At 36.8% G+C, this 20,524-nt stretch overlaps 1 protein-coding gene across 2 annotated transcripts in view; it reads right to left on the bottom strand.

Annotated features, from left to right (window-relative positions):
* The window catches only part of LOC128929904 (uncharacterized), a 47,787-nt gene that overhangs the window by 25,015 nt on the left and 2,248 nt on the right, over positions 1-20,524 (bottom strand). Inside the window, exons 2-3 of one of the 2 annotated variants that reach the window (XM_078353138.1) lie at positions 20,479-20,524; positions 1-19,184 (exon numbers count right to left, since the gene is read on the bottom strand). The exon at positions 1-19,184 is cut by the window's left edge and continues 25,015 nt beyond it. In XM_078353138.1, coding sequence (XP_078209264.1) covers positions 20,515-20,524 — 10 coding nt within the window. In that variant the 3' untranslated portion in view covers positions 1-19,184; positions 20,479-20,514. The other variant, XM_078353137.1, reaches the window with a different exon arrangement.

Genomic DNA, 20,524 nt, shown 5'->3' with positions numbered 1-20,524 from the left:
ACCACAGAAAGCCATTAGGTCTACGAGCCACTGTCTAGGAACAACCAAGTACCTGGTGACTACCTCTGAAGACATCTAAGCCTGGCAAAGTGAAGTCTGTAAGACCGTGACAGAAGTCACAGAGAATGGTAACACCTGCAGCCCCAACTACTTGCCTGAATTCTGAAGACACCTGAAAACAATGAAATGCAACATGAAGACGAAAGCAGTGTGAAATGTACTGCCCAATAGCAAAGTACACGTTAATCATCACTGTGACATCTTACCTGTACAGCATGTTCACACCTTTTATGTAATTGGATTTTTATGACAATAACTGAGAAGTAGCCAAGATGGGTAGGTACCATTATCCCTGCTAAACACAGCTATTATCAGTTCTGCAGTAAGAATGAATATCTGCTCTCTGAAGTATCCATTTCAGATATTGTGTCCAGATTTTTTAATGATCGCCATTCTAACTGGCGTGAGATGGTATCTCAATGTGGTTTTGATTTGCATCTCTCTGATGACAAGTGACGATGAGCATTTTTTCATTTGATTGTTGGCCTCATATATGTCTTCTTTCGTAAAGTGTCGGTTCATATCCTTTGCCCTCTTTTGAATGGGCTTGTTTTTTTCTTGTAAATCTGTTTGAGTTCTTTGTAAATTCTGGATATCAGCCCTTTGTCAGATGGGTAAACTGCAAAATTTTTTCCCATTCTGTTGGTTGCCGATTCACTCTAGTGACTGTTTCTTTTGCCGTGCAGAAGCTGTGGAGTTTGATTAGGTCCCATTTGTCTATTTTCGCTTTTGTTGCCAATGCTTTTGGTGTTTTGTTCATGAAGTCCTTGCCTACTCCTATGTCCTGGATAGTTTTGCCTAGATTTCCTTCTAGGGTTTTTATGGTGCCAGGTCTTATGTTTAAGTCTTTAATCCATCTGGAGTTAATTTTAGTGTAAGGTGTCAGGAAGGGGTCCAGTTTCTGCTTTCTGCACATGGCTAGCCCGTTTTCCCAACACCATTTGTTAAACAGGGAATCCTTTCCCCATTGCTTGTTTTTGTCAGGTTTATCAAAGATTGTATAGTTGTAGATATGTTGTGTTTCCTCCGGTGCCTCTATTTTGTTCCACTGGTCTATATCTCTGTTTTGGTACCAGTGCCATGCTGTTTTGATTACTGTAGCCTTGTAGTATAGTTTGAAATCTGGTAGTGTGATGCCCCCCGCTGTGTTCTTTTTGCTTAGAATTGATTTGGCTATGTGGGCTCTCTTTTGGTTCCATATGAAGTTCATGGTAGTTTTTTCCAGTTCTGTGAAGAAAGTCAATGGTAGCTTGATGGGGATAGCATTGATTCTGTAAATTACTTTGGGCAGTATAGCCATTTTCACGATATTAATTCTTCCTAACCATGAACATGGAATGTTTCTCCATCTGTTTGTGTCCTCTCTGATTTCGTCAGATATTGTGACTACAAGACTCAAATAAATTGTCAAGTGAAAGTGTGCCTAAGATACTATAACCTATCAAAATATATCCATCCCATAAAGGATGTAGCAGCTAGACTGTTTTTAACCCTTCTCCTACTTCTGTCACCTCTAACAGGAACATATATTTTTTTCTGCTGTATGACCACAGTTCAGACACACAAAATACCCTTTGGTGTTGTGGGTGCTTAGGTCTGTGAGGCAGAGAAACACAGATCCCCTTCTCCATAATCCTGAACCAAGCATCACCATATACTCACACAGTACACGCACGGCTTGATCTAGGCCAGTGGTTCTCAATGCACTCCAAACCAAAGGCATCAGCATGGCTAAGGCAACTGTTACTAAAGCAATTCTCAGACTCCTACCTCAGACCTACTGGATCAAAACCAGGGGGATGGGAGCCAGCAGTCTGTTTAACACGTACTCCAGGTAATCCTGACACATGCAGAATCTTCAAAACCATTGATACGGGCTTTCATCTATAGTCTCAATAACATGCGTAAAGCCTAATTAACAACACAGCCTTGCCATTAGGTTGACCAATTGTCCTCAATAGTATTTTAAGAAACTGTTCTGGTTTATGCAGGACTGAGACGGTTCCTTGGACAAGAGATTCCGAATTTAAAAACCAGGACAGTCCTACGCAAACAAGGATAATTTACCTTGTGGTTATATATCAAAGCTGAAACAACTATTCACTTAAGATGAAGTGGTGCTATTATGGACTAAAGGCATATTGCATTTTGAGTGGAGGGTGAAGGTAACATTAAAATTCTGGAATGCATGAATGATGGATACTTTAGTTTATCATGTAGGTAAACACTCTGAATAGGAATGCTTCAAACTTATGGGACATTTAGAATTTTTGTTTTCAAAATTTTCTGACCATAATTGAAACTGAGAGTAAGTTGAATAGTAGCCAGTACCTTCTTGGATTCTTGAAACTGTGTCCACTGAAAGACCTAGGTCATAAATACAGTAAAATTTGTCACCACCAACACACAGAGCTAACTGAGTGTTAAGACCACTTAGAACAAGAGAATCTGAGTGGGTCTGTAGCCCCACAGCACTCAGGAAACTGAAATGCAGAGATCCTAAACTCTGCTTTAGAGACTTAAGTAAATACCATGAACTACACCCCAAACAAAACTGATAAACAGTATAGATTCTAGAGTGCATTCCATGATTCATATATACAATAATACACTTAGGTTTCCAAGAATCCTGGAGGGCAGTACTATATAAATGCATCACCATAATGCAACCTACATTTCAATAAGTAGATTTTATTTTCAAAGTCCACACCTGGAGGAAAATTGCTAACTTCAGTCTCAATATATAAGCAAAAAGAGATTTCAGCAAATAAGGATTTAAGAGACCTTAACTGTAAACCTTACTGACACAAAGAATATGTGTATAATGCCCAATGGACGCCAGGCCCTGAAACAATTCTTATTATGCGCCTAATTTCAAAGCAGTTTTAATTTTCTGAAATGCTTTTCAGAAAAGCATTTTCAAGCTTTTCTAGTAAATAATCTACTTCATGCTCTACTTGAGAAAAAGAATCCTCTTTACAGACAAGAGAAATAAATGACTCTCCTTACCAATTTATCCTTCATAAAGTCTGATTATTTATACGGTTTCCTGGAAGAGGGCACACCTGTTCCTTCAAATTCTCATCCTTCCACTTATAACTAGCTATGTAATCTTAAGTCATTTAACTACTCTACACCAGTTTCCCAATTTGTAAAATAAGAAAACCCTATAACATAAAAGAATAAAGCTCTCACAGAATGGTGGTGAATATTAAATAAAATTATGTGAGTATAAAAACATTTGAAACAATAATTCAATGTGCAGATGTTAAAAGCATTTATAGATATGTAGTCACACTTTTTCTGAAAACCTTCCACCGAAAGTCTGTATCTGAATAACCTGCTGACCATGAGGGGCATACTCTGTGAGTAGAAATGAGTTCTTCAGTTATATTTAACATGGCATTAACTAATATGGCGTGTTGGGGTGGGGATCAGTAACATTAGCTTTATTCAAAGCAAATGGGCTAACTGGACCCAACTACAGTAATAATACTGTGACAATCAGAAAAACTACCTTTGTTTTCACTTTTCAGTTAAAATCTTAAAAATCTAAAGTTACAAAAGATAAATCTGCCTTTAATTATGTTTTTCATTTTACAATATAACCCAGAGTTTCTATAAACAATAAAATTAAAATGTATTTTAAATTTATTTCCTTCAATAAATTTTAAAATATACTGGCATTAAAAATTAAAATCTTCACAGAAAAAAATAATAAAATAAATAATAAAAAATTAAATAAACTATTTCTTGTGTAAAGTAAGTCATAACCAAACTTATTTGCTCAAGTAAAGAATCATTTATTTTAGTTAAGCAGTTACATTAGTTAAAATTAAGCTCTTTTCTTTTTTTTTTTGAGACGGGGTCTACTATATTGCCCAGGCTGGTCTCAAAATACTGGCTAAGGTGATCCTCTCACCTTGACCTTCCAAAGTGCTGGGATTACAGGCATGAGCCACCAAACTCAACCTAAACTCTCTTGTTTTTTTCATTGGCAAGTAATGACGAAAGTTCTTGGGAAAACACGAATAGGTTTCAAAGCCATTTGAACATTTTCATATCAAGTTCAGGTCAGTATTAAATGATTTAAAAATAATCTGCAGATGAACATACAATGTTAGAATGGTTCGCCTATAGCTCACTTGAATGCCACTAAATGAGAACATGAGCCATATATATATACCAAATGTATCTGACGTATGTGAAGACAGAGTTGGGACTTCTATCTATAGTTGAAAACCACTGTTGGGCCTCTGCTGTTTCCGGCCCCCACTTCTGACTAGTATTATTAATAGTGGCACCAGCACTAGTAGCTGGTTCCTCAGCTTCCTGGAACACAAACTCTCCAGTGGTTCCATGGGCCCTCATCCAACATGGGCAGTGGTACACTCTGAAGTAGGCTAACGAAGTAGAATACCAGGCTGCAGAGCATCCTGTTGCCTGTGATCAGCACATCATCATCATCACGCAGAGATCTTGACTCCAATTACTCTCAATGCTGCCCTGGACCATGAGCCAAGCCCCAACTTGCCATCCCAAAGTTGGAAGGCACCAACCAGTAACTCTCAACATACTTGTAACTGACGAGAGGGACACCTTTTGGGGAGCCCTGGCCCATGGTATTAACGGAATAAGTAGCTGTTAGAGGCAGCAATATAGGTATGGAAAAGAGAATGGTGAATAAAATAGGCAGAGTACCCACTTTGGGAGGTCGAGGCAGCCAGATCACCTGAGGTCGGGAGTCTGAGACCAGTCTGACCAACATGGAGAATCCCCATCTCTACTAAAAATACAAAGTCAGCTGGACATGGTGGCACACACCTGTAATGTCAGCTACTCAGGAGGCTGAGGCAGGAGAATTGCTTGAACCCAGGAGGCAGAGGTTGTGGTGAGCCAAGATAGTGCCATTGCACTCCAGCCTGAGCAACAAGAGCAAAACTTCGTCTCTCAAAAAAAAAAAAAAAAAAAGGAAAGGTACCTGTTCTCATGGAGTGTATGGAGTGTACAAGTCTAAGGAGGATGAAGCATGTCAGGAATTAGGTAACACTATGGAAAATAAAGACCCAGTGAAAATTTTGAGACACAAAAGAACAAGATTAGATCTGTTTAAGAAAGATCAGACTGTGATAGTCTGAAAAGGATATTACAATAACACAGAGATGAGATTTAAAGGTAAAAATCTTCATAATTTCTTATGTGTTAAATGTTTATTGAGAAATCCTGAAGATGCTTGCTTTCTATTTTTAAATTTTGGGCTAAATCTCTGCTATTTGCTTCCACATAATGTTCTTCCTCCTTCTTTAAAAGCAGAGGGAAATATATAAATTCTAGAGAAAGATCTTGGTTATCAAGTTCCTAGTTCATTTAACTCTGTCTCTAGCTTTATGAAGTCTGAAGCAAAGCTAGCACCTGAGTCACTAGCTACATCTTCTGAAAAAGTTTTAAACAGTAAGAGAAAAAAAAAGCACCAAAAACATAGAGGAGAAATACAACTGTCAGTTAATTAATAGAAGGATGTAGTACACAGGGACAAAAAAAAATTAATTCTGAATAAAGCCAGTGAGATATGTGAATGGAAAAAGAATTTCATAATTATTAATTTATTAATTCCCTAAAAGTTTCAAAAGAAAGATGATGTGACAAGTAGCTACAGAATGAAAGAAATAATCAGTACTAGAATTAAGATTATCCTTCTTATATTTCAAACAAACTTCACAAACATGAAACCATAAATGCTGAAGACTGGGAAGCACAACTGCACACATCTCCTCTGATGCAGGGAACTGAAAAGAGCACTCAGTCAATTCGAGGCAACAAAATTTGGAACCTAAGGCATGCATCAAGATATCATTGGGGATATCTGCATAATTTCTAGGAAGAAGGATAAAAAAAATGCCAATAACCACAATACCATTGCTCCCAGTTCAGAAAACACAAGTACTTCCACAGTGACAGAATCACAGTGGAAACGATGTGTTTGGCAAGGACAGGCATGCCTCTTTCTCTTTAGCCTTTGAAATGACCAGCAAACACAGCATCCAGAGTGTCTCTCATTAGCAAAGTGATCACATACATCCTATCAATATAATTCTATTAATATTTTGAACTCCAACCCTGGAGTGCTCATTCTTTTAAATATCTTTAGGAATAATCTGATAGTCTACCGATAGGAAAGCAGTATTAGATAACAATTAAAAGCATGGGCTTTACAGTCTGACAGAACTAGGCCAAACATTTGACTTTGTGAGTTTGAAAAAGTAGCTTTACTTTTCTGTGGCTACTTTGCCATCTGTAAAATTACAATTTAAAATACCTATCTTGCCTGTAATTCTAGCACTTTGGGAGGCTAGGCAGGCAGATCACCTGAGGTCAGGAGTTCAAGACCAGCCTGGCCAACATGGTGAAACCCTGTCTCTACCAAAAATACAAAAATTAGCCAGGCGTGGGGGCAGGTGCCTGTAATCCCAGCTACTTGGGAAGCTGAGGCAGGAGAATCACTTGAACCTGGAAGGCAGAGGTTGCAGTGAGCAGAGACTGCACCACTGCACTCCAGCCTGGGCGACAAGTTCATGACTCCATCTCCAAAATAAAATAAAATACCTATCTTGAAGGGCCATTATAAGGACTGATTAAGATAATGTAATGATCATCAAATGCTAAGCGCACAGGCAGGCACATAGCTAATCTGCACTAAATGGAAGCAAAGTTTCTTTACTCCCCCTTAACAACTTAATTCACATTAGCTTTTACCATTTTCAGTTCTTTATGTTTCACTTTTACAAATCCTATTTATCCTTCAAGGACCAGTTCAAATGCCAAATTCTCTGTGAGAGCTTCACTGATAAAATGAGCCATTTAAAATGTATTATAGGGCCAGGAGCAGTGGCTCATGCCTGTAATCCCAGCACTCTGGGAAGCTGAGGTGTGTGGATCACTGGGGTCCAGGAGTTCGAGACCAGCCTGGCCAACATGGTGAAACCCTTTCTCTACTAAAAATACAAAAATTAGCCAGGTGTGGTGATGTCTGCCTGTAATCCGTCACTCGCGCACTGAGGCACAAAAATCGCTTGAACCCTGGGAGGCAGAGGTTGCAGTGAACCAAGATCATGCCACTGTACTCCAGCCTGGGCCAACAGAGCAAGACTGTGTCAAAAAACAAACAAACAAACAAACAAACAAATACAACATATTATAAATATGCAACAACGAACAGTAAATACTTATACGGTGCTTACTATGTCTGAGATAATGTTCTAAGTGCTTTACATATACTAACTCATTTAATCCCGGTAACACTATTAGGTAGGTACTAGTGTTATCTATCCTCTTTTTGTAAATGAGGAATATGAGACAGAAAGCCATGTAGTCAGAATCACAAGAGCACCTGGTAGACTGGCTCCAGAGCCTACTCTCTTACCTGTGCTGTACTGTCTGTGCTGTTAACTGAGAAGGATGATTAATTATTGCAAGGAGACATTCAAAGAGCTGACAGTTTTATATTTAATACAGCAGGAGATGTTTTCTACACAGGCTAAACATCACTCACTTTGGACAGCTTATTCACCCTTTCATAGAAAATACTTGTACAGTTCAGTTTCTTGGTCTGCACAAAATGAAGATGAGAAAACAATAATTCATACACAGTTTGGTTTTGTATTTTAGGCTGCTAACTTGAGTCCAATTTTCTTGGTTCAAATTTCTAAGATTTTGGCTCCCTTCTTCCTAAGGCCCAGGAGATGGATAATGGTGGTGGGCAGCCTTATCCTCATATGACCAAAGAGATAGATAATGCCAGATTACCTAACAAATTAGATTGCTAAAACTGATTGCCATCTAATTTTTTTTTTTTTTTTTGAGACAAAGTTTCACTCATTGCCCAGGCTGGAGTACAATGGTGCAATCTCAGCTCACTACAACCTACGCTTCCCTGTTCAAGTGATTCTCCTGTCTCAGCCTCCCAAGTAGCTGGGATTACAGGTGTGCACCGCCATGCCCAGCTGATTTTTTTGTAATTTTGGTAGAGACAGGGTTTCACCATCTTGGCCAGGCTGATCTTGAACTCCTAACCTCAACTGATCAACCTGCCTCAGCCTCCCAAAGCGCTGAGATTACAGGCATGAGCCATCATGATGGCCTGCCATCTAATTCTTTGTACAACTATAATATAGTCTTCAGGAGTCAGTGAATATTCTAAAAAAAAGTATGCCATTTTGACTTTATACACACATATACATCAAAGGTACTCCTTTGTAGATAAAAAAAATATTATTACTTTTTAAACAAAGGGAGACTCAGGGGTATGGCAATGAGTCACAGCTAAAAATTACAAATATGAACATTCTTTGTGTGGGAGACAAAAAGTTAATATCTTTCCTTTTTAATCGCTTTATAACACAAAATCGAGAGAAAGAATAAAACACACCTGCCAAAAGGTTAATGTTTGGTTTTTACAGAAAATTAAAAGCCCTTGAAAGAGAAAGGATTACAAGAAAACTACCATTTCCCCCCTAATTATAGCAGTGCTACTTTACTTGTTCTATGAATGTATTTTGGTACCTTAAGATTCAGAATATGTTATAACATCAACAATGAACTTCATTTGCTAGTGTTCTTAGGAACGGCTACACTTCAAAATAAAAAACAGTAAAAGGAGCCAAAATTAGCAAAATGATAGGTGTTTCTCAATTTCCTTTAAGGATTTTTCAAAATATAAGAATAAAATCTACATTCCTTAAGAGAAGGAATACATCTATTCAAAACCAACTATTCTTCTATTAGTCTCTAACCAGGTTTCTACTTAAAATAAGACATGCTGTCACCATGCTGACTGTCACGGTAGGTCTTACTGGTCAGACATAGTTTAACCCACTAGACTTGATACATGAAGGCCTTCAAACTGGCTTATAGCTGGGAGGCAAACAAGTACAAAAAAGGGTCAAACAGCCAAGGCAATATAATATATATTAAATTGAAATGAGGACCCAAGGACATTCAACTCTATCAGTAAACAGACTCTAAACAGGGACACTTAACAAACACACCCATCATGTCCTCCACAACACACTAAGCTTGCCTTTATCATGATGCCTGTAACTTGGTTAGCAACTGTGTGTTTACTTGTCTGTTTCCACACTAAGGGAGCAACTATTTGATATATCCCAATATCCTAAGTCCAAGGATAAGTGTGAAAAAGCATAGATGTAAAACAAATGAGCAACAGAGAAGAATGTAGCAGATACAAAGCAAACAGATGTCACTATCTTCTGTCATTCCACATTTTGCCTCAAGACCCTCTCATCCTACAACTAGTAAAATCCAGGTTTATTTTTTATATGTTTATATACTGTGAACCACTTAACCTCTTTGGATCTAAGTTCCCTCTTCCGTAAAGGAAAAAAGACTAACTCTTAAAGTACATTCAGCTAAATAATTTCATAATTCTATAATAAAATATATTCTGGCAATAGATGCTTGTTAATATTAACTTAATGCTCCTATGTGATCAGTGATCATACTCATACCTGAAACCAGAGTTGTACTCTTTACTGCTATGCTAGTCAACTGCCACATGAACTTAGGGAAACAATCCACAAAGCATTGTTTTTTAAAAATTTATAACATATAACATCTATAAGTCCATAAATAAGTCTTAGTAAAATTTAACAGATATAAAATAGTATTTGCTCTAGATAACCTAGATTTGCCTTTGCTAGAGACTGGCTGGGATTTTTGTATCAGGGAAAATAAGTTTACTCTGTTTATTGGGCAACTAGAAATCCAAGTTGCTAGTGTTTAGTTTGCTAATGTTTCACAGCTAGGTTCTCATTTCCAAGAGTCCACAGCAACATTTCTACCTAATGATCACAAAACCTCCTTTTTAAAACCCTCTAGTGGCTTCTCTCTGTACCTGGAATAAAATCCAGTCTTCCTATTGTGGCTTATAAGATCCTACATTAGCTGGTCCTCTCTGACTTCTCCACTACTTGCAGCCAGCATCTCGGCTTCATTCAATTCTCTCAATTTGTCACATTTTCCCCACTTTAGAGGCTTTGCACTATCTCTTCTCTCTGCCGGGAAAGTTTTCACTCAGATACTCAAATGCCTAGTTTCTCCAAAATCCTAAGGGCATTTCTACTCAAATGTCACCTTCTTAAAGAAGTCTTCCCTGACTACCAGTCTGAAGTGGGCTCTTACCACAGCAATTCTTCATCGCCACACACTCTTTGCTTTTCTTCACACTCACTATAATCTGAAATTGTTCAGTGTACTCTTTTCGTTGTTTATCATCGTCTTCAGAACAGCCAAGACAGAGGCTCTGTAGGAACAGGAATCTTGCCGATATTTCTCACTCCAGTAATTCCAGAATCTGGAACAGTGCCTGGCACACAGTGAGTGTCAAATATTTGTTGAAAAAATATAAGAATAGTAAAGGGAGTTGCATCTGTTTAGCAGCACTATTCCAGGCTCTTCACACAAAGCATCTCATTTAACTTCAGGACAATTCCATAGCAAGTGGGTATTACTCCATTTTATAGAAGAGGACCTGAGACTCATAAAATTTAAGTGACTTGACCAAAGAGAGAGAGCAGCATAAAGGTGATATCTAAAATATGAATCTTATCTTTTCTCCCAAACTTCCTGTATCTTTTTTAGGTAACATGTCCATTCTGTCAATTATGCTCTAAATTGACTTAGAATTTTAATCTCTAAAATATTTAAGGACTGTCACAATCCTGTGATAAAAAAAAATAACCAGAAGATGGCCCAAACAAAATAAGACAAGACTGTTAAAATGAAATTGCCATTCCTGTCAGATGATTCCAGTTAAAAAAAAAAAAAGGTGAGAAATTAACATTAGAACTTTTGATTTAAAAAATATTAATTTTTTCTAAAAAATAGGGGGTAATCCTCATGTATTTAGGAATAATGAAAAGAAGGCTACAGAGTTTTCAAAAAAGTAACAGTAAAGTAGCATCAATCAGAAATTGAGCTTAAAAATGTATACCATTTACAACAGCACTTAAAGATATGTAATACTCAGATGTTACAATGATATTACTAGCTTGATGTGTAAACTTGGCCAGGCTATGCTGTCTAGTTGATCAAATACTAGTCTAGATACTGCTATTTTGTAGATGTGATTCACGCTAACCATCAGTTGCCATCAAGTAAAAGAGCGCTCCTCCATAACACGAGTAGCCTCACCCAATCAAATGAGGCCTTCAGAGCAAAAACAGGTTGCCCAGGGAAGAGGGAATTCTATCTCAAGAATATAAGTTAAATTGTGCCTGAGAGTCCATCCTGCCTGCCCATTCTATGAATTTTGGATCTGCCAGCCACCACAATCACGAGTTAATTCTTACAATCAATCTTTCTGTCTGCAAGCACACACACACACACACACACACACACACCCCACACCCTTATTGATTCTGTTTCTCTGGAGAACCCAACTTGCAGAGGCATATGCGAGACCAAAATATAAAAGACTTGCATCCTATAAACTACCAAACATTACTGAAATTAATGAAGCCAAAACTGAGTGCATTTGTATAAATGTTAGTTGATATCTCCAGATAGATAAATTCATCTAAGGTTTTACAGTAATGCAATACATAATATCCTGCATTTACTTTCAAAGCATCAACTGGCAAGTAAAGAGTGACAAAGATTAGACTTAACACGATTCACATGAAAAAGAGACAAGGTTTTAGTTGATCATAAGCTCAATGTGATCAAAGAGTAATGTGGCTGCCAAAAAAATGCAATGCAAATTTCAGGCTACATTAATAGAAGTACAGTATCCTAGATAATAGCTTCATTGTATTCCGCAATGGTCAAACCACATCGGAAGTAGTCAGTTCAGTTCTGGCCACTTCATTTCAAGAGGTATACTGACAAAGACTTTGTCATGAGTTGAGCGATATGGATGGGGAAAGGTCTTTAAACCATATCACATGCATGTGGTTTAAAAAAAATCAAGAATTTTTCTCCTTAGCTTGGCAAAAAAGAAGACTCAAGTAGAATAGTAATTTTCAAATACTTAAGAGTTATTGTGTACAAGAACAACAAGTTTCACATACACAGTCCTAGATTTCCAAGAACAAGTAAGTAAGAAAGGAAACACATTGAGCTCAGTGAAAAGTTATTTCTATGAGAAACCTAACACAAGGAAGAGTGGATGAAAACATGGCTAGAAATGCACTTGAGGAGATCAAATCGGGTGTGAGTACCATAAATCTAACTCACTCTTCTATGTAACTAAACATTTTTGAGGCGTATAAAAAGGTCCAAACAATTATTTCTCTTTTCTAATTAAATAACAACAAGGAACAAGAACCAAGGTAAGAAGTAAAACAAGAAGTTGTTTGGTCTAACAAACATGGAAACACATGCTGTTGAAGGAAATGAAATTTTAACACTAGATAACATTAAAGATAGAAACAGTGTCTTGGGTTTTTAGAGAGGAAACAGGTTTGGTCAAAATTTTATTTATTCTAGAGTTTATTTTTCCTAATATGACCTAAGGCACTATTTTCAGGGGAAATGCAAAAACTATTTTAAAAGTTCGTATGACAGCTGTTGAGAAAAAATGTGTTAATATTAAGAGTTAGTGTTCAAATTACAAGACAGTATTAGTCTATCGACCGATCGTACAAGTATTCAAATTCCCCATGGTAGACTATTACACAGCATGTCACTGGCATTGAAAAATAATCCCTTGCTAAGTCTTCCTTTATTTCCTGGCGCTATTCAAAATCCAGCACTTTTCCAGTCTCCATGCCCAGCTTCCAAATTCCCATATGTTCTGTGCATACTCTGAACTCCCTGGCAGGTCATAAGTAGCAAAGGTAAGTACCTGATTTAGCTTTATATCCCATCCCCTCATTTTCAACTCTCTCACAGCTGGCATAATAAACACTAAAATTTATTAAAATTTGAAAATTTCCTATTTTTCAAATCACATTTCCTTCCTATAATAAATTTTTTTTAAGTTACCCAACTAACTTTTATTATATTTTAATTATTAGAAGAACATAAGTGTGAGAAAGTAAAGGTGGGCTAGGACAGACGGGGGATTATTACACGAGATATACTCTTTATAAATAACTTGGAAAAAAAAATCTTCTTTCCTTAAATTTTTGTGTACTAAGTGTGCATATTTAATAGGATTTAACAGTACATGGTTCCTGACACAGATTACTAAAGCCCTACTTACTTCTCCCACTGCAGGTATGCATGTTACAAAGTGAGCTTAAAAAGCAGCGTCACTGACTTATAACAATTAATTTGCACATGCCTTTTTGAAATATAAATTCAGATTTCTAAAAAATCTATTACCCCAAGCCAAAGAGAGTAAAATGTGGGGAAAAAAGTGGAACACCTATTCTATACTAAAGAATAAAGTACAGGTTAAGGCTTAAGAACTTGTCACTGGAATCCTGCACTATTTCTCTCCCTTCCCTGCTCTGTTGCAGGCACTACCAAGACCTGTGAAGGACATGGGAGCTCAGTGCTAAGCTTAGAATTCAGGAGAACATACTTTCAAATCTCCCATGTCAACCCATCCAACAGCAACGGTCTACATTCCACTGGGAGACAGGACAATACCTCAGTAGACACAGTACTTTTTGACCGTACTAAAACAGTTGCCAGTCTAAAACATAGTAACTAAAAATCTTAAGTTTAAAAAAAAATTAGATGCTCATGTATTAAAGCAATTATCTTTCAAAGATGAAAATGCTGCACAATAAATATTGATCTGTTTAAATAAGAAGCCACTTCAAATTAATTATAGTTAACATGTACTGAGTGTTTTCAGTATGTCGGGCATTCTTTCAAGTGCTTTAGATACATTAATTCCTGGGTCCTCTTCACAGCCATATAAAGTAATAGTATCATTGTCTTCATTTTACAGATGAGGTACAGAATGGTTAAGTAACTTGCCTCAGACAACACAGCTACTGAGAAACAGGAGAGTGACAGGAATTTAGGCAGGATAGCTCCTGGTTCCATTCTATCTTTAGAGTCGGTATTGCTGTATTATATATCTTGACACTTGAAGGCCCCTTTAAGTCCATTAGCTTTAATCACATATGAAGACATTTTATCAAAGGCAGCCAAAGCTGTATAGAGTTATTATTAAAATGCTTTCACAATCAACTTTTAAGATCAGATGACTGAATCTGAGACATCACTTAAGCCACCAGAACCTAATATAATTTTTTCATATATCTTTTAGCTTTATGACACTTCATGGTAAGTGCAACTGGGTGTCTTTTATGTATTTAGCATACTGTCTGACACTGTCACTAAAACTCTTTTGCACAGAACTAGATCTGGGATATTTTATACACATTAGTGTTTATTAAAGTAATTTTACTACTTCTCAAATTCTAAATGCAGTAATTCAACAGACATTTGAATACTGATGAATATAAGATACATCACATGGTCTCTGCTCTCAAGGGAGGCTACAGTTACAAAACAATGTAATAATTGCTCTTATGGAGAGATGACCAAGGTTTCAAGGGAATTGAGTTCTGCCTCGCTCAAGTGAGACTGGTGGCAGTTCCATGTGCAAAGGCATGCAGATGTAAAAATAACATTTTCCTCTTAGGGAACATCAAACAATTTAAGTAGAACCAGAATGCACTGTTTATATGGAAAGGAAAAGAAAGTGATCAGAGATAAAGAATAAAGCAGAAGCTAGGTAAAGAAAAGTCTTATCAGTCAAAATAACAATAAAAAAACAGCAAGGATTTAAGCAGGCAAGTGATAAGATCAAATATGGTAACAACAGAGGCTACTGTGTTTTTTTAAACAGAACCCTACTCAACTAAAATCCTATGCAAACTCCCATGCTTAAAATTAATCAAAATAAAACTGCACTGGTTGGAACCAGGATGAACTGCCTGACTTCCTCCAGCACACTCTCAGCACAAGTTTCAAAACCACTGCTTTAGAAAGTAAAATTACTATCTCTACACAGATATGTTCTACTTCCTTCATGCCTCTCCTAACATGATTCTAATTGCTCAAGTACAATAATTCATTCTAGTAATTTTTCACCAATAGATGAAATAGTCATCTACAGAACTAATCATATAGCAAGAGATCTTCAATATTAATGACAAAAAATTATAATACAGAAAAAGGAAGACAAAATTAATTATCAGCTTTTTCACTCACATTAAAACTACAGTTTAAATGATCACATTTTCTAACCTAAAAGTCAGAATTCATGGCTGGACAAAACTAGTGTATTTATGTCCACAGAATATTCAAAACTGGTACAGTGCAGTGCTGTAAGATATAGAATATAACTGGCATAACTGTAATTTTTTCCAAGATTGGTAAACTTGAATTTTCCTAACAATATTCTCCCACCTTATAACGTGGAAATCTAAATGTGATTACTAAAAATGATCATTAGCGTGACACCGTTTATCTTCCTTACTGCCATCACCTAATATTCCCAGCAAGAACATGTAAAACTGGTCAAAGAGGTCCATATGACTCTCTTAGAATTCACTGCTCTTGACTCTTCACAGTAAAAAGGGCAAATTAAAAAACAAGGTTATAATCCCAGGGAAAAGGCATACAATGATTAACTCAACATGTTTTAGAACGAAACAGTTACCCTTACTTTACACAATCTAAACTAATCGTTATGCTCTTTCGATTTACCTTTATCCCCTTCTCTCCCACTACTAGCATTTGGGGAAACATAATCACTCACTCTTAAGAATTTTTAAACAATCATCTGCCTTATAATAAAATAGACTGAAAAGAATGTTCAAAACAATGCTTAACACGTATTAAGAGTTACACAATGATCTCAGATAGTTCTCATTTCTTTACTCCATCAGATAAAACGTTAGAAAAGAACAAACCTGCAGCACTCTATCATGCATTAAAAGTTCTCTCACAGAATATGGCTGAAGACTAACTACTGATAATTACTAAAGGAGAAAGTAGTGAGAGAAGCATATGCTACAAGTTAAAGCTGTCACTACATCATCTGACCAATATGTGTAACATATTTACTTACGAACATACTTAAGAAATGGTCCTTAATAAGAAACAGTATGTCATTACAAGCAAAATACCATTTCCATATGATATTTACTCAATCAAACACTTGTCAATCAACAGTTCATTTCCGGGCACACTCCAGATTGCCTAAATTTGCAAAACATAGCAAATAATTCTGCTATAAATTTGTTTGGAATAAAGGTATCTCCCCACAGTATAGTAAAATAAATTACATCACATGCTCCAACTAGACATTTTAGATAAAGAGCTTAATAAATCACTCATTTCTACTTCTTTCCACTACCAGGGTCTGAGGACTACCATATAATCATTAAGAACAAAATGACTTTTTTCTTTTAGAGAAGCTTCTTTTTATAAATCAAAATTAAGAAAAAAAAAAAAGTAGTTTCACAGGAACATATAAAAAAATCAAAATTAAGAAAAAAAACTAGTTTCACAGAAACATATAAAAAATCCTCGTATGTAATATATAAACAATCAAAGCAATACCAGTATCACAAATTTAACTACATATTCAATTTAATAGCAAAATTTCCATCTCATCTATTTAAGGGCATGTTTTTTAGGTACTTTTGAAAAATATTCCACAAATAAATTTGTTTTTTAAAAACTGTACACCTACTATATTTATTTTAACAATACAGCAAATAAGCTTAGAACAAATGCCAATAGAAATATTAAATTATACATACTGTGCTCAACTGTCCCCACAGGAATATAAAAATATTCATAAACTTAAGATAAATTTATATTTCCCTAGTCTGTGAAAACTGCAGTAACCTTTCTATTCAGATTAACTGATTAAACTGCAATCAGTAACTGAAATTCAAACAATTTTTCAGATGAAACAGCAGGGAGAAAATGAACAGAATAGTTTTTACAAATGAACTTTGTATTAATGCTATAGATAAGATGATCCTACACCTAATAGTAGCATGAGTGGAAATCAGGAAAATATAAACATGTAATAGTGAAAGAAAACCCTTTGGGAGAAAAAGAAAATGCAATGTAATAGTGAAAGAAAACCCTTTGGGAGAAAAAGAAAATGCAATTTACAGGGTCACCCATGACTAAAACTCTGAACTAGGCCTCCTTTCTGTTTTGAGAGAGCAGGGGGAGAGAGACAGGGTCTCACTCTGTCACCCACAGTGGACTGTAGTGGTGTGATCTTGGCTCACTGCAGCCTCAACCTCCTGGGCTCAGTGATCCTCCCACCTTAGCCCTCCAAGTAGCTGGGACTAAGGGCGTGTGCCACCACACCCAGCTAATTGTTTTGTATTTTTTGTAGAGACAGGGTTTCACCATGCTGCTCAGGGTGGTCTTGAATTCCTGAGCTCAGGCAATCTGCCCACGTTGGCTTCCCAAAGTGCTGGGATTGCAGGCGTGAGCCACCACACCCAGCCTGAACTCAGCCTTTCTTATTTTTAAAAACTGTTGTGTACATTTCTGCAGATCACAAAATCTAAACTTTTTTAAAATCCCATGTAGCGGACTTACACATACATATTATTAGATAATATTTTATACTTAATAAGTCAGGTAAATTGGCTGGCAGGGTAGCTCATGCCTCTAACCCCAGCACTTTGGGAGGTCCATGTGGGCAGAACACCTGGGGTCAGGAGTTGGAGACCAGCCTGGCCAACATGGTAAAACCCTGTCTTACTAAAAATACAAAAATTAGCCAGGCGTGGTAGTGGGTACCTGTAATCCCAGCTACTAGGGAGGATGAGGCATGAGAATTGCTTGAACCCAAGAGGTGGAGGTTGCAGTGAGCCAAGATCACACCACAGCATTCCAGCCTGGGCGACAGAGTGACTCTCAAAAAAAAAAAAGTCTAGTAAACATTATTTTGAAACCCTAGTTTACATAAAGTACAGTGTACTAATGATTGCATTTTATTAAAAGAACACTGGGAACAGAAAAATTAAGTGACATTTTAAAAGTGACATTGGCTTAAATAATGAAATTGAGAACATAAATCAAGTTTAACTTCCAATTATAATTTCTAATCATTACCACTAGCCTCACGTATCTTGGCACAAATATTTGTAAACTGCAGTAGTATACTTTTTTCACTTTTTTTAAAATTGTAATTATCTCCTCATTAATCATAAATCCAATGTACTTTTTAATCTCACTATGTTCTGAAATTAGTAATCATTTGAGACAGTCCCTTAGGATTTTTTTAAAAATGGAAAACAATTCTTTTAATATTTCTTCTTTAATCTTCATTTTTACTCATTTGTTCAATTGAGGAACTAAAAGCCTGTACTAAAAAAATCAATGGCACCATTCAAGCTGTTCCTTCCATTTTTATAATATTCAACTATGCTAAGAGGAATGAAACTGTGCCTAGTATCCCAAAGTTGGGCTTTTGACCCATATTCAGTATTAAAAATAATTTCTTGCTTTCTGTCTAATGTAATAACATAACAAAACACTATTAAGCATTCTGAAGATATTTTTTACTTCATATATGCCCTGATGCTTAGCTCTTATCCTTCAAACCCCTTCTTTAAGAATAAAATTTCTCGACTGGGTGTGGTGGCTCACGCCTGTAATTCCAACACTTTGGGAGGCCAAGGCGGGCAGATCATGAGATGGAGAGATGGAGACCATCCTGGCCAACATGGTGAAACTCTGTCTCTACTAAAACTACAAAAATTAGCTGGGTGTGGTGGCACGCACATGTAGTCCCAGCCCCTCAGGAGGCTGAGGCAGGAGAATCACTTGAAGCTGGGAGGCAGAGGTTGCAGTGAGCTGAGATCTAGCCACTGCACTCCAGTCTGGCAACAGAGCAAGAGTCCATCTCAAAAAAAAAACAAAAGGTGATGGTGTCACTATTACACAAGGCAGGCATGAATGGCATAAATCAAACGAAACTTGATTAGTTATCCTTAATAAAGTTTGTGGCTACTTCCTCCCTTTCCTCCTTTCCCCATATGAAGTATGAACTAACCCACAAATAAATTCTCCTATTAACTCACATTCCTTTTTTTTCCTACATAAGCAAAGCAAAATGATTTCTGAATTAAACTTACCAAGTACTTCATTCATCATCTCTGCAATTCCAAATAAACGCAAATGCATTAACACAAAAGGAAAAAATCTCCTTTCAAAGTGTACATAGTTGTTCTTTTACCAAAATAGCATTTTTCACAAGTGACTCAAACAGAATTACAGCTTAGGAAAATCAAGCCTTTAATTCTGAAGAATAATCTGCACCTACAGAAAATTTCAAGGTAACGGTTTTTACTGCTCATGGACTTTAGACCAAATCTATTTATTTTGATTTTGCTAAAGTCTGGGTGTAACTACTTGTTGGCCTCTGCTGTGGGGCCACTGTCCTAGTGAGAGAGTCTGACAAGGTGCTTTTGATACTCCACTAACTAAACCACCTTGGATGAGGTTTCTGACAAACCTGATCATAAAATTTTACTCAATGGTGAAAAGCATTTTAATGAGGCTTCAATGTACTCCTTAAATTGGACTTGTCCAACCCACAGCCCAGAACAACTCTGAATGCAGTCCAACACAAATTCGTAAACTTTCTAAAAACATCATGAGATTTTTTTTTTTTTTTTTTTTTGAGACAGAATCTCGCTCTGTTGCCCAGGCTGGAGTGCAGTCACACAATCTCGGCTCACTGCAACCTCCACCTCCTGGGTTCAAGCAATTCTCTGTCTCAGACTCCCAAGTAGCTTGGATTACAGGTGCCCAACACCACACCCAGCGAATTTTTGTATTTTTATTAGAGATAGGGTTTCACCATCTTGGCCAGGCTGTTCTTGAACTCCTGACATCGTGATCCACCTGCCTCAGCCCCCCAAAGTGCTGGGATTACAGCCGTGGGCCACCGTGCCCGGCCAGTGAATCCCTTTTGTAAAATTCTCATATAACATAAACAACTACTAATAACTTTGTTTTGTAATCTTAAACTTTTAAATGTCAAATTTCTTAAAGTAGAGCATGGCTGTTGTCATAAGCTAAAACATTCACACCAGCATTACTGCTGTTCTTCCTAGTGCCCCTCAGGCAAGCTCCAAAAATGTCACCCAAAAAATGAGCTGTTCTTCTGTGGTAGAATATACAAGCAATACCAGGAAAGTGGAAGAACAAGCGATTCTTAAAATTGTAATGTATCAATGTGTGTATAGTATTTCCAGAAAGAGTAAATGATTTTATTTTTGGCAATGATAATAAATGCTCAATAAAAAAGATTTTTAAAAAACCAAGACATGCATAGCCCAAATCACTTTCCCATGTGTTTTTAACACCTGGAGTAAACTGCTCAAGAACGGTTTATCTCCAAGAACGTATGACCTCCATGATGGCACCAAGGTCAACAGGACCTACCGTAGGGGGATATGCTAAGTGTTGATTTGTCCAATTCTACAGTTCC

The sequence above is a fragment of the Callithrix jacchus genome, chromosome 16 (assembly GCF_049354715.1).
Source record: "Callithrix jacchus isolate 240 chromosome 16, calJac240_pri, whole genome shotgun sequence".
Classification (NCBI taxonomy): Eukaryota; Metazoa; Chordata; class Mammalia; order Primates; family Cebidae; genus Callithrix; species Callithrix jacchus.
The sequence above is the reverse complement of the archived record's forward strand: the minus strand, read 5'-3'. Positions and strand labels throughout refer to the sequence as shown.